General features: G+C 44.7%; 1 protein-coding gene across 18 annotated transcripts in view; it reads right to left on the bottom strand.

Annotated features, from left to right (window-relative positions):
- The window catches only part of KCNMA1 (potassium calcium-activated channel subfamily M alpha 1), a 711,615-nt gene that overhangs the window by 489,702 nt on the left and 199,521 nt on the right, over positions 1-22,392 (bottom strand). For all 18 annotated transcript variants that reach the window (XM_064488015.1, XM_064488016.1, XM_064488018.1 and 15 more), the window contains exon 2: positions 13,693-13,854. In XM_064488015.1, coding sequence (XP_064344085.1) covers positions 13,693-13,854 — 162 coding nt within the window. The remainder of the gene's footprint in view (positions 1-13,692; positions 13,855-22,392) is intronic.

Below are 22,392 nucleotides of genomic sequence, written 5' to 3'. Positions count from 1 at the left end.
GAAGCAAGTAGCATATATTTTCAGCTCATGGATTAGATGTGCGTGTTTCCTGGAGCAATATTTAAATGGAGTAGCATGGGAATATAAGGAAAATAACTAAAGAGAGTCATTCTAAAGGCTCTCCCTTTGCTTAAGGAGCTGAGAGCTGTATGGGCAAGACCAGTATTTAATGTGAGCACAATACACTGAGTCTGTAATGGGGCAGAGGTACAGCTCAGCCAGCGCACTCTGCTTACACCTTGAGGTGAGGTCACACTTGGCCACAACACGTAGTTTTTCTAGGGAGACAGTTGCTCTGAGATTGATGTGGAAATTAATATGGATATTCAGAAACAAGGTTCTAATGGAGATGGTGTGATGCGTGTGGATCTGTTGCATGTGTGTATCTCTATGTCTCTAACTTTCCTCATTATAAATGGGTTCTCCAATACTATCAGTCTTGTAGTATATTAGGCAATTCCTGCCTAAAGAATTTCTTTCAATTTCTGCCTCTCAATTTCTTAATTTATAAAATAAGGAGTTAAATTAGTTCAAGAATCAGTCAACTATGACCCATGAAACAAATCTGGCCCACCACTTGTTTTTGTAAATAAAGTTTTATTAGAACACAGTCACACCCATCCATGTACTGTCTGTGCTGCTTTCAAACTATGATGGCGGAGTGGAGTAGTTGTGACTGAGTCTCTATGGCCTGCAAACCCTAAAATATTCACTACCTAGCCCTCTACAGAAAAACTTAACCCTGAACTAGACTATCTCTAATACTGATTTTGGCTTACAATTCTATAAAGCACAACCAAACAGCACAAAAGCCTAGTCTGTATGTTTCCTGCATTTTTATTTATTTATATATCCCACTTTATTGCACTTTGTAGATACTGTGTTTTTTTGTAAATTGAAGGTTTGTGGCAACCCTGCATCAAGCAAGTCTGTAAGAGCCATCTTTCCAATGGCATTCGCTCACTTTGTGTCTTTGTGTTTCACTTTGGTGATTCTCACATATATTTCAAGCTTTTTCATTATTTGTTATGATGATCTGTGATCAGTGATCTTTTGATGTTGGTCAGTGACTCACTGAAGGCTCAGATGATGGTTAGCATTTTTTAGTAATAAAGTATTTTTAACTATGGTACGTACATTTTTTAAAACATAATGCTATTGCACACTTAATAGACTATAGTATAGTGTAAACACAATTTTTATACACACTGGGAAACCAAGAAATTCATATGACTCGCTCTACTGCAATATTCACTTTATTGTGGGGGTCTGAACCCAAACCAGCAATATCACCAAGGTAGTCTGTACTGCCTTACTTTTATTTATTTTATTTTTTTATTGAAGTACAGTCAACTACAATGTATCAATTTCTGGTGTAAAGCAGAATGTCCCAGTCTTGCATATACGTACATGTATTTGTTTTCACATTTTTTTCCATTAAAGGTTACTACAAGATACTGAGCATAGTTCCCTGTGCTATACAAGAGAAACTTTTTACAAATCTTGTTTTACTTACTTATTTATTTTTAACTGAGTTATAGTCAGTTTACAGTGCTGTGTCAATTTCTGGCATACAGCACAATTTTTCAGTCATACATGAATACACATGTATTTATTTTCATATTCTCTTTCCCCGTGAGCTACCACAAGATCTTGTATATATTTCCCTGTGCTATACAATATAAATTTGTTTATCTATTCTACATATACGTGTCACTATCTACCAATCTCGAACTCCCAGTCTGTTCCTTCCCACCCAACTCCCCCCTGGCAACCACAAGTTTGTATTCTGTCTGTGAGTCTGTTTCTGTTTTATATTTAAGTTCATGTGTCTTCTTTTCTTTTTTTAGATTGCACATGAGTGATATCATATGGTATTTTTCTCTCTTTCTGGTTTACTTCACTTAGAATGACATTCTCCAAGGACATCTATGTTGCTGCAAATGGCATTATGTTGTCATTTTTATGGCTGAATAGTATTCCACTGTATAAATATACCACAGCTTCTTTATCCAGTCATCTGTCGATAGACATTTAGGCAGTTTCCATGTCTTGGCTATTGTAAATAGTGCTGCTATGAACATTGGGGTGCAGGTGTCTTTTTGAATTAGGGTTCCTCCCAGATATATGCCCAGGAGTGGCATTGCAGGATCATATGGTAAGTCTATTCCTAGTCTTTTGAGGAATCTCCATACTGTTTTGCACAATGGCTGCATCATTCCCGCAAACAGTGAAGAAAGGTTCCCTTTTCTCCACAGCCTCTCCAGCATTTGTCATTTGTGGACTTTTGAATGATGGCCAATCTGACTGGTGTGAGGTGATTCCTCATTGTGGTTTTCATTTGCATTTCTCTGATAATGAGTGATATTGAGCATTTTTTCATGTGCCTATTGGTCATTTCGTATGCCTTCATTGGAGAATTGCTTGTTCAGGTCTTCTGCTCATTTTTGGATGGAGTTGTTTGTTTTTTTCTTATTAAGTTGTATGAGTTGTTTATATATTCTGGAGATCAAGCCTTGTCAGTTTCATCTTTTGCAAATATTTTCTCCCATTCTGTAGGTTATCATTTTGTTTTGCTTATGGTTTCCTTTGCTGTGCAAAAGCTTGTAAGTTTAATTAGGTCCCATTTGTTTATTTTTTGCTTTTATTTCTATTTCTTGGATAGACTGCCCTAGGAGAACATTGCTGAGATTTATGTCAGATAATGTTTTGCCTATGTTTTCTTGTAGGAGGTTTATTGTGTCTTGTCTTATGTTTAGGTCTTTAATCCATTTTGAGTTTATTTTTGTGTACAGTGTGAAGGAGTAGTCTAGCTTCACTGATTTAAATGCTGCTGTCCAGTTTTCCCAACACCACTTGCTGAAGAGACCGTCTTTTCTCCATTGTATATTCTTTCTTCCTTTGTCAAAGATTAATTGACCAAAAGTTTGTGGGTTAAATCTATTTTTATATATAGTGGCTAACATTTGTACATATCAAACTCCCAAACTTATCCTCTTCCACCTGCTTTCCCTGGTAACCATAATATTGTTTACTAAGTCTGAGAGTCTGTTTCTGTTTTGTAGGTGAGTTCACAGTGTCCTTTTTTTTTTTTTATTTAACATTCCACAAATGAGTGATCATCATATGGTATTTTTCTTTCTCCTTCTGGTTTACTTCACTTAGAATGATTATCTCTAGGTCCATCTATGTTGCTGCAAATGGCATTATTTTATTCTTTTTTATGGCAGAGTAGTTATTCCATTGTATACCACAACTTCTTTATCCAGTCATCTGTCGATGGACATTTAAGTTGCTTTCATGTCTTGGGTATTGTAAACAGTGCTAATATAAACACTGGAGTGCATGTATCTTTTCACATTAGGGTTCCCTCCAGATACATACCCATAGGTGGGATTGCTGGATCATATGGTAAGTCTATTTTTAGTTTTTTGAGGAATCTCTATACTGTTTTCCATAATGGCTGCACCAAACTACACTCCTATCAGCAGTGTAGGAGGGTTCCCTTTTCTCCACACCCTCTCTAGCATTTACTGTTTGTGGATTTTTGAATGATGGTCATTCTGACTGGTGTGAGGTGATAACTTCATTATAGTTTTGATTTGAATTTCTCTGATAATTAGTGATATTGAGCATTTTTTCATGTACCTATTGGTCATTTCGTATGCCTTCATTGGAGAATTGCTTGTTCAGGTCTTCTGCTCATTTTTGGATTGGATTTTTTTGTTTTTTGCTATTAAGTTTTATGAGATGTTTATATATTCTGGAAATTAAGCCTTTGTCAGTCGCATCATTTGCAAGTATTTTCTCCCATTCTATAGGTTGTCATTTAGTTTTGCTTATGATTTCCTTTGCTATGCAAAAGCTTGAGTTTAATTAGGTCCCATTTATTTTTGCTCTTATTTCCATTGCCTGAGTAGATTGCTCTAGGAGAAAGTTGCTAAGATTCATGTCAGAGAATGTTTTGCCTATGTTTTCTTCTAGGAGATTTATTATATCATCTTATATTTAAGTCTTTAAGTCATTTTAAGTTTATTTTTGTGTATGGAGTAGAGGAGTGTTCTAAATTCATTGATTTACATGCTGCTATCCAGTTTTCCCAACACAACTTGCTGAAGAGACTGTCTTTTCTCCATTGTATATTCTTGTCTCTTTTGCTGAAGATTAATTGACCATAGGTCTGTGGATTTATTTCTGGGCTCTCTATTGTTCCATTGATCTATATGTCTGTTTTTATGCCAATATCATGCTGTTTTGAATACTGTAGCTCTGTAGTATTGTCTGATGTCTGGGAGGGTTTTATTCCTCCAGCTTTGTTCTTTTTCTTCAATAACACTTTGGCAATTCTGGGTCTTTTGTGATTCCATATAAATCCTCGGATCATTTGTTCCAGTTCTGTAAAAAATGTCCTGAATAATTTTATAGGGATCGCATTAAGTCTGTATTGCCTTAGGCAGTATGGCCATTTTAATGATATTGATTCTTCCAACCCAAGAGCATGGGATAGCTTTCCATTTCTTTAAGTCTTCTTTAATTTCCTTAATCAGTGTTTTGTAGTTCTCCATGTAGAAGTCTTTCACATCTTTGGTCAGATTTATTTCTAAATGTTTTATTGTTTGAGTGCAATCTTAAAAGAGATTATTTCTTTACTTTCTTTTTCTGTTGATTCATTATTAGTGCAAAGAAATGCAACTGATTTTTGTACATTAATCTTTTACCCTGCTACCTTGCTGAATTCTTTTATTAGCTCTTATAGCTTTTGTGTGGAGTTTTTAGGGTTTTCTATACATAGTATCATGTCATCTGCATATAGTGACACTTTTACCTCTTCCTTTTCCAATTTGAATCCCTTTTATTTCTTTTTCTTGCCTGATTGTTGTGGCTAGGACTTCCAAGATTCTATTGAATAGGAGTGGTGAGAGTGAGCAACCTTGTCTTGTCCCAGATTTTAGTGGGAAGGTTTTCAGTTTTTCTCCGTTGAGTACTATGCTGGCTGTAGGTCTGTCATAAGCAGCTTTTATCACGTTGAGATATGTTCCTTCTATATCCACTTTTGTAAGGGTTTTTTTAAATCATAAATGGGTGTTGATTTTATCAAATGTTTTTTCTGCATCTATTGAGATGATTATGTGGTTTCTGTCCTTTCTTTTGTGGATGTGGTGTATCACATTGATTGATTTGCATATGTTGAAGCATCCTTGTGTCCCTGGGATGAATCCAACTTGATCATAGTGTATGATCTTTTTTATGTGCTGTTGGATTCTGTTTGCTAATATTTTGTTGAAGATATTTGCATCTATCTTCATCAGTGATATTGGCCTGTAACTTTCTTTTTTGGTAGTGTCTTTGTCTGGTTTTGTTATCAGTGTGATGATGGCTTCATAGAATGAGTTTGGGAGTACTCTCTCTTTTTCAATCTTTTAGAAGAGTTTGAGAAGGACTGGTATGAGTTCCTCATTGTATGTTTGGTAGAACTCCCCACTGAAGCCATCTGGTCCTGGACTTTTGTTTGCAGGGAGGTTTTTTTAATTGCTAATTCTATTTGATTTCTAGTGATCGGTCTATTCAAGTGGTCAGTTTCTTCTTAATTCAGTCTTGTTGGACTCTATGTTTCCAGAAACTGGTCCATTTCTTCTAGGTTATCCAGTTTGTTTCCATACAGCTGTTCATAGTATTCTCTTTTGATATTTTATATTTTTGTGGTATTGGTTGTAATTTCTCCATTTTCCTTTCTTATTTTGTTTATTTGTGTTCTCTCTCTTTTCTTCTTGGTGAGCCTGGCCAGAGGTTTGTCAATTTAGTTTACTCTTTCAATAAACAGCTTTTGGTTTGATTTTTTCTGTTGTTTTTTATCTCCATTTTATTTATTTCCTCCCTGATCTTTATTATTTCCTTCCTTCTGCTGACATTTGGTTTTGTTTGCTCTTCTTTTTCTAATTCTTTTAGATGGTAGGTTAGATTGTTTATTTGAGATTGTTGTTCTTTTCTGAGGAACGCCTGTATCGCTATGAACTTCCCTCTTAGGACTGCTTTTGCTGCACCCCATAGACTTCGTGTGGTTGTGTTTTCATTGTCATTTGACTCAAAGTATTTTTTAATTTCTCCTTTGATTTCATCATTGACCCATTGTTTTTTTAGTAGCATGTTGCTTAATCCCCATGCTGTCATTTTTTTCTCCTTTTTATTTTTCTGTGGTTGATTTCTAATTTCATGGCATTGTGGTCAGAAAAGATGTTTGAGATAATTTCTATCCTCCTAAATTTGTTGAGGCTTCTTTTGAGCCAGAGTACATGATCTATCCTAGAAAATATTCCATGTGCACTTGAAAAGAATGTATATTCTATTTTGGAGGGTGTCATTTTCTGAAAATATCAACCAAGTGTAATTGTTCTATTGCGTCATTTAGTTTCTCTGTTGCCTTATTAATTTTCTGTCTGGAAGATCTGTCCAATGATGTTAATGGGGTGTTAAAGTCTCCTACTATAATTGTGTTCCCATCAATTTCTCCCTTTATCTCTGTTAGTATTTGCTTTATGTATATAGGTGTTCCTATATTGGGTGCATATATGTTAACAAGTATAATATCCTCATCTTGTATTGCTCTTTTAATCATTATATAGTGTCCTATTTTATCTTTCTTTATGGCCTTTGTTTTAAAGTCTATTTTGTATGGGCCGGGGGGGGGGGGTGGGAAGGGACAGACTGGGATTTCAAAATTTGTAGATACTGACAGGCATATGCAGAATAGATAAACAAGATTATACTGCATAGCACAGGGAAATACACACAAGATCTTGTGGTAGCTCATAGTGAAAAAGAATGTGACAATGAATACATGTACATTCATGTAACTGAAAATTGTGCTCTACGCTGCAATTTGACACAACATTGTAAAATGACTATAACTCAATAAAAAAAGTTAACAAATTTAAAACATACAGTCTGTTTTGTCCGATAACAGTATTGCTACTCCCGCTTTCTTATCATTTTCATTTGCATGAAATATCTTTTTCCACCCTCTCACTTTAAATCTGTGTTTCCTTCTCCCTAAAGTGGGTCTCTTGTATGCAGCATATTGTAGGTTCTTGTTTTATTATCCAGTCTGCCACTTTATGTCTTTTGATTGGAGCATTTAGTCCATTGACATTTATGGTAATTATTGATAGATGTGTGTTTATTGCAATTTTGAACTCAGTTTCCAGTTGATTGGTATTTCCTGTTTGTTCCTTTCTTTTTCTTTTTCTGTTTGTGGTTTGATAATTTTCCTTTGTATTATCTTGATTTCTTTTTGATTTTTGTGACTCTAAGCTTTGAACTTGTGGTTACCCTGTTTTGAGTATATTAACCCTTTACTATATCTGTTTTGAACTGATTGTCATATAGGCTCAAACTCATCCTAAAAAGAACTAAAATAAAGAAAAAAAACTATATTTTCTTGCTTCCCTCTCCCAACCTTATGATTTTTATGTCTCCTTTTATCTCTTCATGTTTATTCTGTTGTAACTCATTATAGTTATCACCTTTCCAATTATGTTTTTCTCCTTTCTATAGCATTCTGCTTCTTTTCTATTTAGAGCAGGCCTTTCAATATTTCTTTTACCATAGGTTTAGTACTGCCGAATTCTTTTAGTTTTTGCTTGTCTGTGAAATTCTTTCTCTCTCCTTCTATTCTAAAGGATAGCCTTGCTGGATAAAGTATCCTAGGTTGCAGCTTTTTCTCATTCAGGACTTTGAATATATCTTGCCACTCACTTCTGGCCTGCAGTGTTTGTGTAGAGAAAACACCTAAAAGCTTTATGGGGGTTCCCTTGTAACTAACTCTTTGTTTTTCTCTTGCTGCCTTTAGAATCATTTCTTTATCTTTAACTTTGGTCATCTTGATTATAATATGTCTTGGTGTAGGTCTATTTGGGTTCTTCTTGTTTGGGACCCTCTATGCTTCCTGTACTTGCATATCTGATTCCTTCTTTAGGTTTGGTAAGTTTTCAGTCATGATTTCTTCAAATACCTTTTTGATCCCCTTTGCTCTTTCTTCTCCTGCTGGGACCCCTATTATGCATAGGTTAGCATGTTTTATATTAACCCATAGGTCCCTTATATTGTTTTCACTGGTTTCTATTTGCTTTTCTGTCTGCTGTTCTGATTGGGTGACTTCTGTTATCCTGTCTTCTACATCACTTATTCATTCCTCTGCATTGTTTAGTTGGCTTTTGACAGCCTTTAGGTCAGCTCTCATCTCTGCCATTGAGCTTCCTGTGTTTAATTGGCTCCTCTTTATAGTTTCAATTTCCTTTTTGAAGTATTCTCTGTCTCTATTCACAATCTCTCTTAGTTCCTTCAGTGCTTTGATCACTCCCTTTCGGAAATCATGATCTAGTAGACTGTAAAGGTCTATTTCACTGACGATTCTTTCAGGGGATTTTCCTTGTTCTTTTAATTGGGAGTGGTTCCTCTGCTTCTTCATTTTACTTATATCTCTCTGGCACTATGGATTTTGGACTATCAGTTATCTGCTGTGGTCCTGAAGTGATTTATTTATTTGTTCATTTTTTTTAAAGAGGATGTGGAAATAAAACTAAAAAAAAAAGCAAAAAACCCAAAAATTATACAAAAAAAATTTAAATAAATAAAATTTGAAGTTTAAAATGAGGAAAAATTTTAAAAACCAAATAAAAATAAAAATAAAAATTAAAAAGAACAAATTTAAATTTTTAAAATTTGTTTTCAAAAATTTTAAAAGAAAAAAGATTTAAAAACAGAATACCTAAATAACAGAACAAAGTCAAAAAAAGTCAAAATTTTTTTAATTTAAAAAAATTTAAAGAGGAAAAGAAAATCTTTTAAGATTAAAAAATAAAAAGCATAAAAATTAAAAAGTAAAAAATAAAAATTTTTTAAAAAGAGGGAAAAAAAGGAGAATATATTCCCATGTAGACTGTGCTTCTAATAATGTTGTTGTGAAGTCTGTTTTAAGTACTACCTTACTTTTAGAAAGATTTCATTTGACTCACAAAACTCTATGGCGCACATAATCACATACGTGGAAAGTTCAAATAGGAAGCCAAGGGGAAGTGAGAGAAAAGACGCAGAGATGAAGCTGGGCAGATATGAATACATAGCATGCAAAACCTGAGATACTGTGTATTTCCAATGGGCCACAAACTTGGCTCCAAGCAGCTACTACAAAAAGTGGGCCATGAGCCCTTTCCCAAGTTAGAGTGTCCACTAGAGGTTCACCAGGAGGACCACAGCAATTGTGGCACAAAGAACTATTTACTCCAAGTCTGTGCATAAGCAGGTAACATGAGATGTAGTGAACAGAGTCCCCAGCAAGACCCAAACACCTGGGAGGTATCTCAACAGCATTTAGTGCTACACAGAAACATTCCTTGGTGTGGGCCCACTCCAAATCCCAAAGTGCAGCTGATCAATTCTCCTAGTATGATCGCAAATTTTGAATTAAGTAGGTATCTATTTTATAATCAGAAAACAAATATTTTGAATTTAAAAAAGATAAGGGAAACAGTCATCCTTGACTGTCTGGGGGTGCACTGTGATACAGAATCCCTCAGCCATCATTCCCAGAGAAGGCTCTGCCCAGTCCTGCTGTTTCTGTGAAGCTGAGCCTGAGTGCCCAGACAAGAGAAAAGGCAGAGACAGGCTACTCTGAGACCTGGTTAAGGAATGTTTATCACCTTGGTGATGAAGCCCCAGGTGTTAACTATAAAAAGCACTGGTGACCGGCGACTCTCATTTGTCACTGTTTACATTGAGCTCTACAACTTTGTATCTAGTTTATCCATATAAATAATTCACACCCTGCATCTCTGGTGCTCATTGCCTTATGCCCATTGCCTTGAACAGTGCCTGGTGCAGTTGAGAAATAAGTACTTACTTACTGAATGATGAGAGATCCTGGACAACAAGTGAATCTACGGGCCTGCTGAAGTTGTCTGGGCGAACCCTTCCCCACCTGGGCCTTACCCCAACTTTAAGACTCTCACCTGTGGCAGTGAGACAGGTGAGAAAGGGGCCCAGATGTGGAGGCCAAGCTCCTGAGCTGTGCATCAAGGAAAACAAATTAAAAATTGAAAAGGGAAACTGAACAACCAGGTGTCTAGTCTTGCTTGAGTCTCGCTATGGTGAGGATAAACACTGGGACAGTTCAAGACAAACAGCTCTGGGTTCTGAACAGGCAGAGCTGCTTTCTCATGTGCAGTGAGGATGTGGTATGAAATCTGTTCCTTGCTCAGGGCAAGAACCTGTCTTCCCTAAAGAAGAGGGCTGGCTCTGAAGGTTCTGCCCGAAGGTACACGGAGCTGCTGGCTCTCTAAGCAGGGGGACTTTGCTCTGAACACACCAGAGCAGCCCAGGCAGCATTTTCTCCAAGGAGACCTCCGGCAGCTGGCATCATGGGACGTCCCAGGCAAGGAGACCTGGGCAGACCACACTATCCACACAAATGTTAAGAGAATCAGGCCAGTCTCGGGACCTAATTGACTTGGGGACAATAATGTCAAAATGCCACAGCCACAGCAAGAGCTCACAGTGGCTTTGAAAAGAAAAGGCGTTATCTTGAACTGATAAGTAATGACACTGAAGGAGCACTAGACAGGATTCCAGAGGCCAGCACGTACTAGCCTGGTTCTGTCACTTCACTGCCCTTCTGAGGCCTCGGTTTGTTCAACTGTAAAATGGACATAAATTCACTGATAGGATTGGCTTCCTGGCTTCTTCATAATGAACCCCTACAACACAACAGCCAAACTGGAGATATGCAGTGAATGCAGTGTGGTCCTTACCCTTCAACCTGATAAGAACATACAGGGCCTGGCCCAGCATCTGGCTCCCGAGAGGCTCATAAGAATGTTGTCATCAGCAGTAGCTTCAAGGTGGCTGCTGGATGCACTTGGCCTGTGAGTTCTACTGCTAAATACCACACACATCCAGCCACCTGCCTCCACCGTGTGGTCCTAGTTCAGGCCTTGCCTCACCAGGTCCGCTGCAGTAAGGCACCCTCTCCTGACCTGTCACAGGTGCTGGGAGCTCACTATCCCAACCATCCCAGCATCTCTGAGCTCCTGCCTCACCAATTTGGTCTCTACTTGTCTATTTGTGTTCCTCTCAGCACAACCACCAATCACAAGACCACTCCCTCAAAAATCTCCTTTTCCTACAAAATTCAGCTTTAGCTCAGCATTTGAAGACCTGATAAGCTGCCTTCTGCTCACTGTCACAGTCTTACATCCCCTCTAGGGCCTGTGTGTTCACAGCCCAGGCCTCAGTCCTCCGATGCACCACACTTCTGCTCTGCTCCTGATGTTCCCTTGCTCTGGAATAATCTCTCCTTTGACTTTCAAGATCCTAACTCACATTGCCAAGCTAAACTCAAATGCCTTCTGTTTTATTAGTATTCTCAGCTTCTGGCCTCGTAAGGGATCCCCTTTCTTGTTTTCAAGTTCAGTTATGTTTTTATTTTTGATATTGTCACTGTCATCAAATGTGCTCAGTTCACTTTGAACTGGAAGATGCTGCTCAAAGGTTTTTCTCTCTGTGAAGCCCTAGAAGGCTTTCTTGACATTCCCCTTCTTCCCTATACTCAGCCTCCCCCGCCATACACAACTTATGCAATGTTTGTACTCAGAGTATTTCTCCTCCAGAAACTCCTCCAATAACTTCCATCCACAGTGCAGTGGAATTAGGGTTTTCCATGGGGATGAAAAAACACCTGGCCCAGAGCTGGTTCTCAGTATCTCTTAGCTGATGCTGAAGAAGACAGTTAGAACTGTTGTCCTCAGTGGCTACACGGAAGTAGCTGGCATCACATGTGTGCACCAAACTGTTGGCTGCTCCCCATCCACTATCACTGCTGACCGTATAGAATGCACTGCCTCCATTTCATCCCATGTGAATACCCAGACCCAGAATTCAACCTCCTTAAGTTTCCAACACTGAATCCACTCACACAAGTGTGAAAAGGCAATGGAGACTTTACTGAAGACTCTGGAGGGGAGATGAAGGTGGTGGTCACATAGCACAGCCCACAACAAGCCATCTTCGATTCCTCACTAGACAGGGCTACCCAGTCTCTCCTGGGTCCCACCGACCCAGACTGTCCCCCTCTGCCTTTCTCCACACCACAACTGGCCTCACCAGTTTCTCTCTCTTCCTCTCCAAATTCCTAACTTTAAATTTTGCTGCCAATTAATGTCAGCCATGACTTCAAAACCAGATTCTTCAGAAGCCTTAGCTCCCAGAGGTCCCTCAGTTAACAGAACCCTGTCCTCCTTGAAGGCCGTTTGGCCACCACCTTTGTGACTCAAGCATGATGACATTCAGTGTCTTAATCCTTCCCTTAAGTTGTTGGTGAGATATTTTATCCCAAGCATAATGTAGAGTTCTCCCCAAGAAGGATTCTTGATGAGTGAAGTTTTACCACCTCTCTGTCATCTATAGCCACCTCCTCACTGAGTTTCTGCCATGAAACATTGAGAGTGATTACCTCTATCTTCCAGCATCCCTGACTGATCTTCAATTCCCCCCAAGTCACCAGGACATCCCCATTTATTCCATCTCTGAGCCAAATGACTTTTGACCAAGCCCCAGCTTCAGGCCCAGGAAGGGCAACCCATACAAACCAGTTTCCAGAATCACATGAAGTCATTTGGAATACAACATCCTTCTCAGGGAACTTCTTGACTCTAAGCAGACCCCAGAAAGCTGGTGGACAGGGCTACCCAAGGAAGGAGCTTGGTCTGGCTGTGCTGACCAACTCCACTTGTTCACCCCAAATCGTCACCATCTTTGCACTGAAAGACCCATGTCCCAGGACCCCCAGGCAAACAAGGATGGTTGGTTACTACAGGTTTGTCCCACCCACCATCCTTGCCAAGAACCCACAGCTCATAAGGACAGTCAGTGAAGCCAAGCTCCACACGAGCAAATCAGAGAGAATGCAATAAATGCACAGAGAAGGGGAGGATGAGCCCTGGCTGCAGGTGGGGCTGGGAGACAGGCTCCCAGAAATAAGGTCACACGAGCAATGGGGCCAAGCACGGGGCCAACAGTCTCAGGTGGGCTGCTGACAAGTTACACCATTGGCATGACTGAGGAATTCCACCCTGGGCAGGATCCCAATGACACAGGGTGGGAGATTAGGAAACTATGGCAGCCAGGAGACAACAGCAACATCCCTAGGTGGTACACACAGGTGCACGCACACACACGCATGCACACACACACACACACACATACACACAGAACTCCCTGGAGCCTAGCATTTATGGGACTTCCACAAATTCTGAGCACACATTTCTTTGACCCTCTCTCCTTTCCACGAGTGTCAAGCTGTGTACGTGTGTGTGTGTGTGTCTGTGTGTGTACTGCGTGTGTACGCATGTGCACACCTATTCTGCTGGCAGAGGAAATGCCCTACATCCTCCCCAACAGACCATCTCTGCCCCGGACGCAGCCCCAGTGTGCAAATCCCTGCACGAACCACTGGCTTAGATGTGCACAAAGAAGCCAGCCTCTCCTCCATGACCACGACGACGTAAGCACTCGCTCTTCTCCCCCACCTCCTGATAGCCAGTGGCCAGGAAAAGACCCAGTGAAACATCGCATCCCCATAAACACAGAGATCGTGGACCAGAAAGCAGGCCTCCTCCTGTGAGGAGGGAGCTGGGGACTCACCAGGACTCTGCCAGTCAGCGTCTGGGCAGATATCATCACCCCCGCCCAGTCTTTCACGGAGGTCATCCAGCCGACCTCAGCTGCCACCGCCTCCTCTTTTTCGTCCGCTGGCTTGAGAGTGCCGTCTGCCTGGCTTGAGCCATTGTTAATCTTCTGGGCCTCCTGGCAACAGAGAACAAGAGTTGAGACACAGGCACCAAGCAGATTTTAAAAACACAACCTACCCAAAAGAATCAAAGCCAGAGGGGCCCCCACTGAGATGGGAAACGGCTTGAAGGCACAGGGGTTGGGAAAAAGGGATGGATTATGGCTTTGATTGTTCTTTTAAAATCTTTTTTAAAAGAATTTTTCCTTTGTTTCCTCTTAAAATATCTTTGTGAAAGAAAAAAGAATGAAATTATTCTCTTCCCATTTGAAAGGACAAGAATCACGAAGCTCAGGAGGGAAACCAACCTGTCTAGGGTCATGGAATGGCTGGGAAAGAGATGAGATCAGCATTCTGCCTGCCCAGCCTTCACAGCCTTCTCATAGGTGCACCCTGCTTTCCTAAGGAAATCTCCATCTCCTCATCCCAGACTGTGTGGTCCAAAAGGGACTGAAGGTCCACACTGGCCCCAGGAATGGCTACTGGTCAATCAGACCAGTCCATCCCTCTGGCAATAGCAACTGGACCAAGGATGGTTACATGAGCCGTGCCAACCCAACAAGACTCAAGCCTGGGGCTTTTGCTGCAAAGAATAAGAGGTAATCCTTCCCTGAGAATGAAGCCACGAGGGGAAACTACAAATGATAGAATACTGATGTCATCATTTGAACACCTGAATCCAGCTTTGCCTGAAATCCACCCCAGAACTTTTTAGTTACAGGAAGCAATAAATTCCCCTTCATGGCTAAAAATGTGCTTGAGGAAAAAAGGCTGACTTCATTAGATAACTGAGCCCCACATAGGGCCCACATAGGGCCCTAAAACTTGCATGTTATGTGCCCTCTGCCTAGAGTACTCTTCTCACAGAGGGTCACAGTTTAGTCCCTCACCTCCCTCAAGTCTTTGAGATGTTACATTTTCAATAATTCTGCTCTGGCTACTCTTTTAAAATTCCAACTGTCTTCTGACGTGTTGCCCTTTCTGCTTTATTTTTCTCCATAGCATTTAAAACTTCTAACACACTCCATAATTCACTTACTATTTAATTTACAGTCTGCCTCCCCCAGCTGCTGAATTCCAAGCACCTAAAAGAGTGTCTGGCATGTAGTTGTCTCAATAAACATGAATGAATAAAAAAGGTTATAAGTGTCATCCCCCTCACTGACTACAGAGCCTGGGCTTAGGGGTTACCAAATAAAATACAGGATTCCCAGAGATTTTAGTTTCAAATAAACAACAAATAATTTTTTAGTATAAGTATGTCCCAAAGATTGCATCGGACATACTTATATTAAAAACATATTCATTGTCTAGAATTTAAATTTAACTGGGCTCCCTATTCAAATAACCACTAAGATTATTTGTGCAAACATAGATGTTTAAAAAGATGCCAGCAAAAATAGGTTCATCATTTAAAATGCTAGAATTAGTTAAAACAAACTGAGCTGGGGGATCACTGTGAATTGGAGTGAAGAGGAAAACCCAAAGGCAGAGGCAAAAATCTTGGTCTGCAGTGAATGAGGGTGAGGCAGGCTGGGAGGCACTGAATGAGTCACCCCCTTGGGGATTCGCAGGCAGGCAGGAAGCTGCTCCCAATGCCTGGTTATCCCCCACCAGCCACCCCTGACTCAGGGATGCTGGGCAGACAGATAGAGGACCAGCAACACCAGGCGCTCATGTTTAATTTCCAAGTGTACTGGCCCCCTCGGTGATTGAACAGTCCAAGAGGAGGCCTGAGGAGGTGGGGTACAGAATGGACATATTTGGGGGCCACCTGCTGACGTCTGTGGAGCCCACAGTGCAAGCCACCCAAGGCCAGTCTCAATGGCCTGTTAGGACCTCGAGTCTTGGCCATGTGGAGACTGCACAAGTGGGTGTCCTGGGAGAGACAGAGGCCCTGATCTGGAGGCAGCCTTAGTAACGGAAGGTGTAGACTCAGCTTTCCTCTCCTGTAAGATGCCTGCCCCATAGGTGTTAGCAGGATTAAACAGTGACCAATGACACAGAAAACACCATTTCATTAATTAGTCTCACCACCTCCTGCTTCTTCGAGAGCCACAGACACTTAGCCATGGTTCTCTAACTTGAGCGGCACCAGAACCCCCCAGAGGGCTTGTTAAAACTGTGCTGGGCCCCACTCCCGACCCTCACTTCTAACAAATAGCGTTCCCAGGTAATGCTGAGGCTGCTGGTCTGGAACCCCAGTTTGAGAACCACTGCCTATCATCTTGATGTGGCATGATCATCCCTGCCCTGATATGAAATGGGGCGTGAACCTTAGCCCCCAGCTCGGTGCTGGCCTCTCCTCTCACTCAGACCAGGAAGAGATCAGGACAAGGAGCAGGTCCTCACATCAGAGGTGCTTGTTTCCCCTTGGCAGCGTCTCCCAGGCACATTTCTGAGCTGGTCCAGGGCCACGGCCCGGGGGCCTGGAGAGCTAGCTCTTTGTTCCTCAATCCTGGGGTGCAGGCTCCCCAGCCACCCGGCGGACCCTGGAGGAGGGAATCGGCAAGGAAAGGGCTGGGAGGCAGGGAGTCCTCTCCAGTCACGGTGGTTTCAGTGCATCAATAATTCAGAGCACAAGAGGCATATGGCAGATAATGGTCTCTTGCCAGCCCTCTTACCTATTGTTTTACAAGGCATTCATTATTTTAATTACTTTATGATAGGCAAGGAAAAACACAGACTAAAGGGAGATAATGCTCTCAATATCATTTGCTTACTCTGGATGTTGTGAGCTTAATTACGCGTGGGCGGTAGAACTGGGGGAGTGGCTGGGGCGGGGGAGGCTGGAGCCTTGCAAAGCCTGAAGCCAGGCGGCCAGGTTAGCGCTCCTTGGTCTGGAGGAAAAGCCCCTCTGTACCTCTGACCTCACTCTGGCCAAAGCATCCCTCATCAGGACAGGTGGAACCCCTACTCCGGAGAAAGGGTATGGAGGCCCAGAAAGTTAAGTGGCCTTGCTGAGGACATGCAGGGGTGGGGGTGGAGAGAGTGGGAAGGGGCAGAGCCCATTATAACAGTGACTGACCGCCATTTATCAAGCCAGAACTGGGTATCAGCAACTAAAACTTAAGTGCCTTCTCGGCATTATCTTGCTTAGACCTTATAATAAATCCAACAGGCAGGTGGAATTGCCCCCAATTTATAGACAGGCCAACTGATAGCAGATACTTCTCAGGGGAAAGCACAGAGCCTGAGAACTCAGGCTGGGGACAGCGAGCCCATCTGGCCTTAGGTCTGCTCTGCCACTTACAAGCCGGCTACCTCGAGCATGTTAGCTCACAGCCTCAGCCTCCTCTGTGTAAAATGGGGACAAACACACAGACCCTGTTAAGGTGGTGGTGAAACTTACAACACACCATGCTTGGGTCAGGGCTGAGGTGTGGCAGGCATAGCCACCTTGACGGAGCACCCACTGATGGGCAGGTTGGCTCCAAGGATATTCAGTTAAAGCTGCACCATTGATTGGGGCCCTGGGATGGACACTGGCCCAGAGTGAAACCGTAATAATTACAGAACAGAGGAGAAACAAGTGTAGGTTCTAACAGCTATGAGGTTTCGCCTAGGTAATGGGCCCCCAGGAGGTAAAGTGCCTGCCCAAATTCTGGAGGGGTTCCAGCAGGTGCTGTGTGGCTCTCCCCTAGGACCGCGGGGACAGGGATCCCTACACACTCAGCTCTGGACCAAGCGACCTCTTAGATCCCTTCTAACTCAAAGCCCCATTAGCTCAACCTCCCAGTGTGATGAAGAGACAGAGGACCAGAGAGAGGCTGCTCCCTGAGTCCCAGCACACTGCTGTCTCCTGTGCCCCACAGGACGCTGCCTAGGGGGGAATGGGGCTTTGTTTTGAATGACAGAGGGGGCATCCCTCCATCCCCAGACCTTCCACTTGCCCCTGCAGAGAAGGACCCAGCCCCCTGCTGGGAGGACTCCTGAGCTGGGTCAGATAGGCGCCCACTGGTGTCAGGAGAGAACTGGCCCTGGTCCCTGCTCATCCTCCAGGAAATCACTGTGGGGTGGGGTGGGGGGTGTGGAAGAGAGACAGCCCCACTAGCTACAGGCTCCAGCTACCCTAGCCTCAGACAGACCATCACATATTTTCTGAAATGGAGAAAAGGATCTCTTGGAACAAAGAGGAACAAGGAGGAGGGAGGAGGAGAGAGAAAATGAGACTGGGCGGTCCCTGGGGGTGTCCTGGCAAGTGGATGTCCAGCCACAGCCACTCTCCTGGGAAAGGGGCTCTGTCTGGCTTAAAAGGCCCCTCTCCCTCCAGCCTTGCCCTCTCTCCCCCTAGAGTTTTGTGCAAAAGAAGCCACAGCTGTCTCCTGGGGACAACAAGGGACAAAATCTAATCTCAGTGCCCAGACTGAAGGATGGGGAGGGCTGCAGGGTGACAGTGCAGGTACAGAAGGCTAGAGGGGCACTGGGGAGCAGAGTGGCCAACTGTCCCCTCCTACTGAATGTCCACACTGGCTGCCTCTCACAGGGCTGGGCCTGCACCCTCACTGTCAGTGACTTCCTGTCAACACGGCCACAGAGGGCCTCACCCTCCAATGTCCCCTGTGCCGAGGGTCTGACCAGGCCACAGTCAACCGTCCAGTATTCACTGTCCAGAGTACACAGCTGTTGGATGTCTGGGCATTGCCCCTGAACCATCAGGTCAAAGACCAAAGCCTGAGAAGGGACCTCAGCCATCCCTTCGGATGTCAACCCCCTCACTGTACGGATGAGAATGCTGAGGCCTAGAGGAAGTCACGTGCCCAGTGCCACCCTGCCCCACCAGGTAGTAACCGAGCCAAGACACAAACCCTCAGCTGGCTCTACTTCTCTTCTCTTTTGTTGCTTCCCAGACAGGATGATTCCTCTGAATCCAGACCCAGGGAACCCATCGCTCCCAATCAGCTCCCTGCCCCATAAGTCTACAATCTGGAATCCGAGTGTTCCCAGTACCAGCAGAAGCCTCCACCTGGCCTGGTACAGGTGGGTTTGGGTGTGGGGGCCCCACAAGGCAAAGTTTCTTGTCTTCAAAGTGCCCAGCTTTCCCCAGCAGTAGGAGATGCCCTGGCCCAGCACGGGGAGCAGGCCTGTGCCAATCCCAGGACCACACCACCTCTAGTCCTCAGATCCAGGCTGTCTCCGCCTCTCATCCTTCTTGAATTGGACCCAGTATACTGGGAACATCTGTTGTGTGACAGGAAGAGCTCTGAGGATTGAAAGTCCAGCTTTCTTAGACAAGTCATTTCATTTCCCAAAGCCTCTTCTGTAATAAGGATGTGTCCTGCTTTGTAATCTGGTAAGGTGGAGCACAGCACTTTCTGAAAGTACCAACGTCTTTACGAAGAGGGGAAAGGATGGTATCGTGGCTCACCTCTCAGATCCCTGCCCAGCTGCACCTTCCAGGGCAGGGCCCCCATTAACTCCCCAGGCCCCAACAGGATGTTGGAATTGCCAAGCCCTGACAGGTGGCTCACTGTGCTGGCCACACCCTCCCTGTGAGCCTCTGCCACACCTGCTCCTGCCCGGCTGGGCTCACTGCCCCTCCAGGTGCCAGGTGCCACTCTGAGCACCACACCTGCTGTGCGACTGCATCAGGGATGAAGCAGGGGATGGGCAGCCACCAGGAGGATTCAGAGTCGCCTGGCTGATCCCTGCCGAGGCCACCCGCACCTCCCTCCCCATGAAGCTCCAAGTCTATCTCGGGTTTCATTACATCTCAGCTGGATCTGGGAAGGTGTTTAAGCAGTGATCATCTGAGAGGAAAGCCCCTCTTAAAAACATAAGTCAGATTGTGTCACCACTGGGCCGACACCACCTCCCTCCCGTGGCTTCCATCCCACTCAGAGGACCAGACACAGACTTCACAGTCCAACCCACACAAACTGTCCCACTCCTGACGTCATCCCCATCATCCTCCAAGTCTCCCACTCCCTTGCTTGCTCACTCCAGCCGCACTAGCCTCCTTGTGCCGCCAGAATGTTCCAGGCCCACTCCCAGCTGCAGCTGACTGCCCTGGCTGCTCCCCCTGCCCCAGAGAGCCACAGCTGTTCTGTCCCCTCACACTTTGTTCAAACCCTCACCTTACTGGTGAGCACTTCCCTGCCCACACCCTTGAAAATGACACCCACCCCTCTCCCACTCCCCATCTATGCTCTATGCCTCCCTAGAGCATTTATATGACCATCTGCACACTTCAATCAACTTTTATTGCCTGTAAGCTCCATGAGGGGAAGAATCTTCACCTCTTCTGTTCACTGCTGAATCCTCAACAATAAAACATTATGAGCTCAGAGGAAGTGAGCACTGGACACATCTTGGTGAAAGGTAGGAAGGAAAGAAGGGTGTAGTAGGGAGGGAGGGAGAAAAGGAGGAGAAAAAAGAGGAAGGGAGGGAAGAAGGGGAGCAGCAACAGATGGGAAGTCAGTTGTTGGCAAGCACGATATCCAGAACAGATAATATTACTAAGAAGTAGTGATAGTGACCGTACCGGCCATTGTTTCTGGGCAGCATCAGAGCAACTCTGAGGTAGGTCTGAATATGCTCATTTGCATACGAGGGGTTAGGCAGCTGGTCCAGGAAGACACAGTTAGAATTTAAAGCCAGCTGCCTGACACCAAAGAGAGACAAGTACCTGAGCTGACTTCCTCCCAGGGATGGCGCAAGGAGCCCACAGGATGATATGTGCGGAACGATTGCGGGCTGTTGGAGTGCCCCGGAGAGGGCTTTCACCGTCAGGGACGCTCAATCAGCCCCACGTCTGGGTGCTGCGTGTGCCACAGAGACCCTCCTTCAAAGTCCCTGCGCCTTGAGGGGGTGGTTAAATCAAGGACAGGAACACAGGTCCCTTCTTGGCCAAGAACCAGCTTGGAACCATAAATCATCCTTCATGGAGCAGAGCATCCAGTTGGAAATGAACATGGCCAAGGTGACAGGCTGTGAGCCCCCCTGCTAAGCACGGAGGTTCTTTATACAGATGCGGCCAAAGGAGAAGACAGCTTCCCGTGTGCCATCTGCATCCTCGGAGGGCCTTCACCGGCAGTCCTGGGCAAGTCCTGCAGGGCCAGGGGTACCTACGGGGTGGGGCACTGAGCAGAGACCAGGAGTACTTCCCGCCCCTGGAAGCCCCATGCCTAGACCTCTCTCTGCCCAGGGCCTTGGTGCTATGGGGCATATCTTGGGTGAGCAACTTGCAGAGGGCTGTGGGGGAAGGAAGGACCTGGAAACCGCCATCTGTCTTTCTCCAGTGTCTCACAGTCCCACTTCGTCCTCAAATTTCCCTGGTCGCCATCAGAGAGCCACTTCCCCTGAGCCTGCATGGATGGATCCTGCCTCCGAGGAATTCCTTCAGTCAGCCTGGAACCCCCATCTTCATCCAGTCCCCAGCAGCAGCCCCCGCCTCTCCCTGCCCCCTCTCACCCAGCAAAACTGACCCAGCAGCCCAGCACACAGCTGCCCTTTGCTGAGCACAAAGCAGGACTCCAGAAGTCCTGGTCTCCTGTTAAGCAATGGTAGTAGGGCCAAGAACTCTGGGCTGCAAGTTGGGAAGCCTGAACTCAAGCCCCAGCTTTGCCAGGAGCAGGCTGTGTGGCCTTGGCCAGTTACTCAACCTCTCTGAGCAGAGTGAGGAGTTACCACGTGGGAAATGAAGGGGAGCAGTAGGTTAAACCCATAGTTTCCTGTTCCTTAGAGGCCAGCATTGTGTGTTCTGTGAGGTGCCTTAGGGCATTAGCAAGGGAGAGCAGAGAAGGCAAGGCCTGTGTCCCTCCTCCCCCTAGAAATTTAAGCTCAGCTATATTGAACAGTTTTCACCTATTAAGGTTCTACGTTAGACTGCACCTGAGTGAAGAGGTCTTCCGTGGAAAACCAGTTTGAAATTCACAGGCCCGTTTTAGCTTTTAATTGATGCTTTATTTCAGGGCAATGGTTAAGGTGTCCTGTGGCACAGCTTGGTCTAAGACCCAGAAATACCTGAACTTCAGCCCGTATAAACCCATGGGGCTTCCTGTACCTCCATGCAGGCCACTGTCCTGCCCCCTCCCCCCGCCTCAGGTCTCCACCAAGCCTAAATGTTGGGGAATGGTGCTCCAGCCACCCCCACTTCTTCCAAAGAGGCCAAGAGGAAATGGCCCCCCTCCTGCCCCTTTCCGGGTGGGCAGCCTCTTTTACATCCTGGAAGGGTGGCCCAGCCCTGGGGTTCTCCCAGGTACTAATAATCCCGTGTATTAGGGATTAGGCCGATTACCGGAAACAGCTCAAGCAAATAAAGCATAATGTGGGCACCACCAGCTGGGATTTTCATAGTGAGAGGTCTGCAAAGGGAGAGGAAGGAGGAAGTGGGCGCCCTGACACACAGGGGCGGGGGGGGGGGGGGGAAATGGGGCAGCAGGAGACCGGGGCCCCTGCCGGGAGCTGGTGTCAGTGGGTGGTGGATTTGGTTTCTGCCCTTGGGAAGTTTTGATTATCCAACCTCTCCCTGGCAGGACGGAGCCTCCTCTGCCCCTTGCAGCCTCCCCCTCCACCTCCAGGGACCCCCCATATGCACAGGGGGTACCACGGTT

The sequence above is a fragment of the Camelus dromedarius genome, chromosome 8 (assembly GCF_036321535.1).
Source record: "Camelus dromedarius isolate mCamDro1 chromosome 8, mCamDro1.pat, whole genome shotgun sequence".
NCBI lineage: Eukaryota > Metazoa > Chordata > Mammalia > Artiodactyla > Camelidae > Camelus > Camelus dromedarius.
Note: the sequence above shows the minus strand (reverse complement) of the source record. Positions and strands in the feature narration are given on the sequence as shown.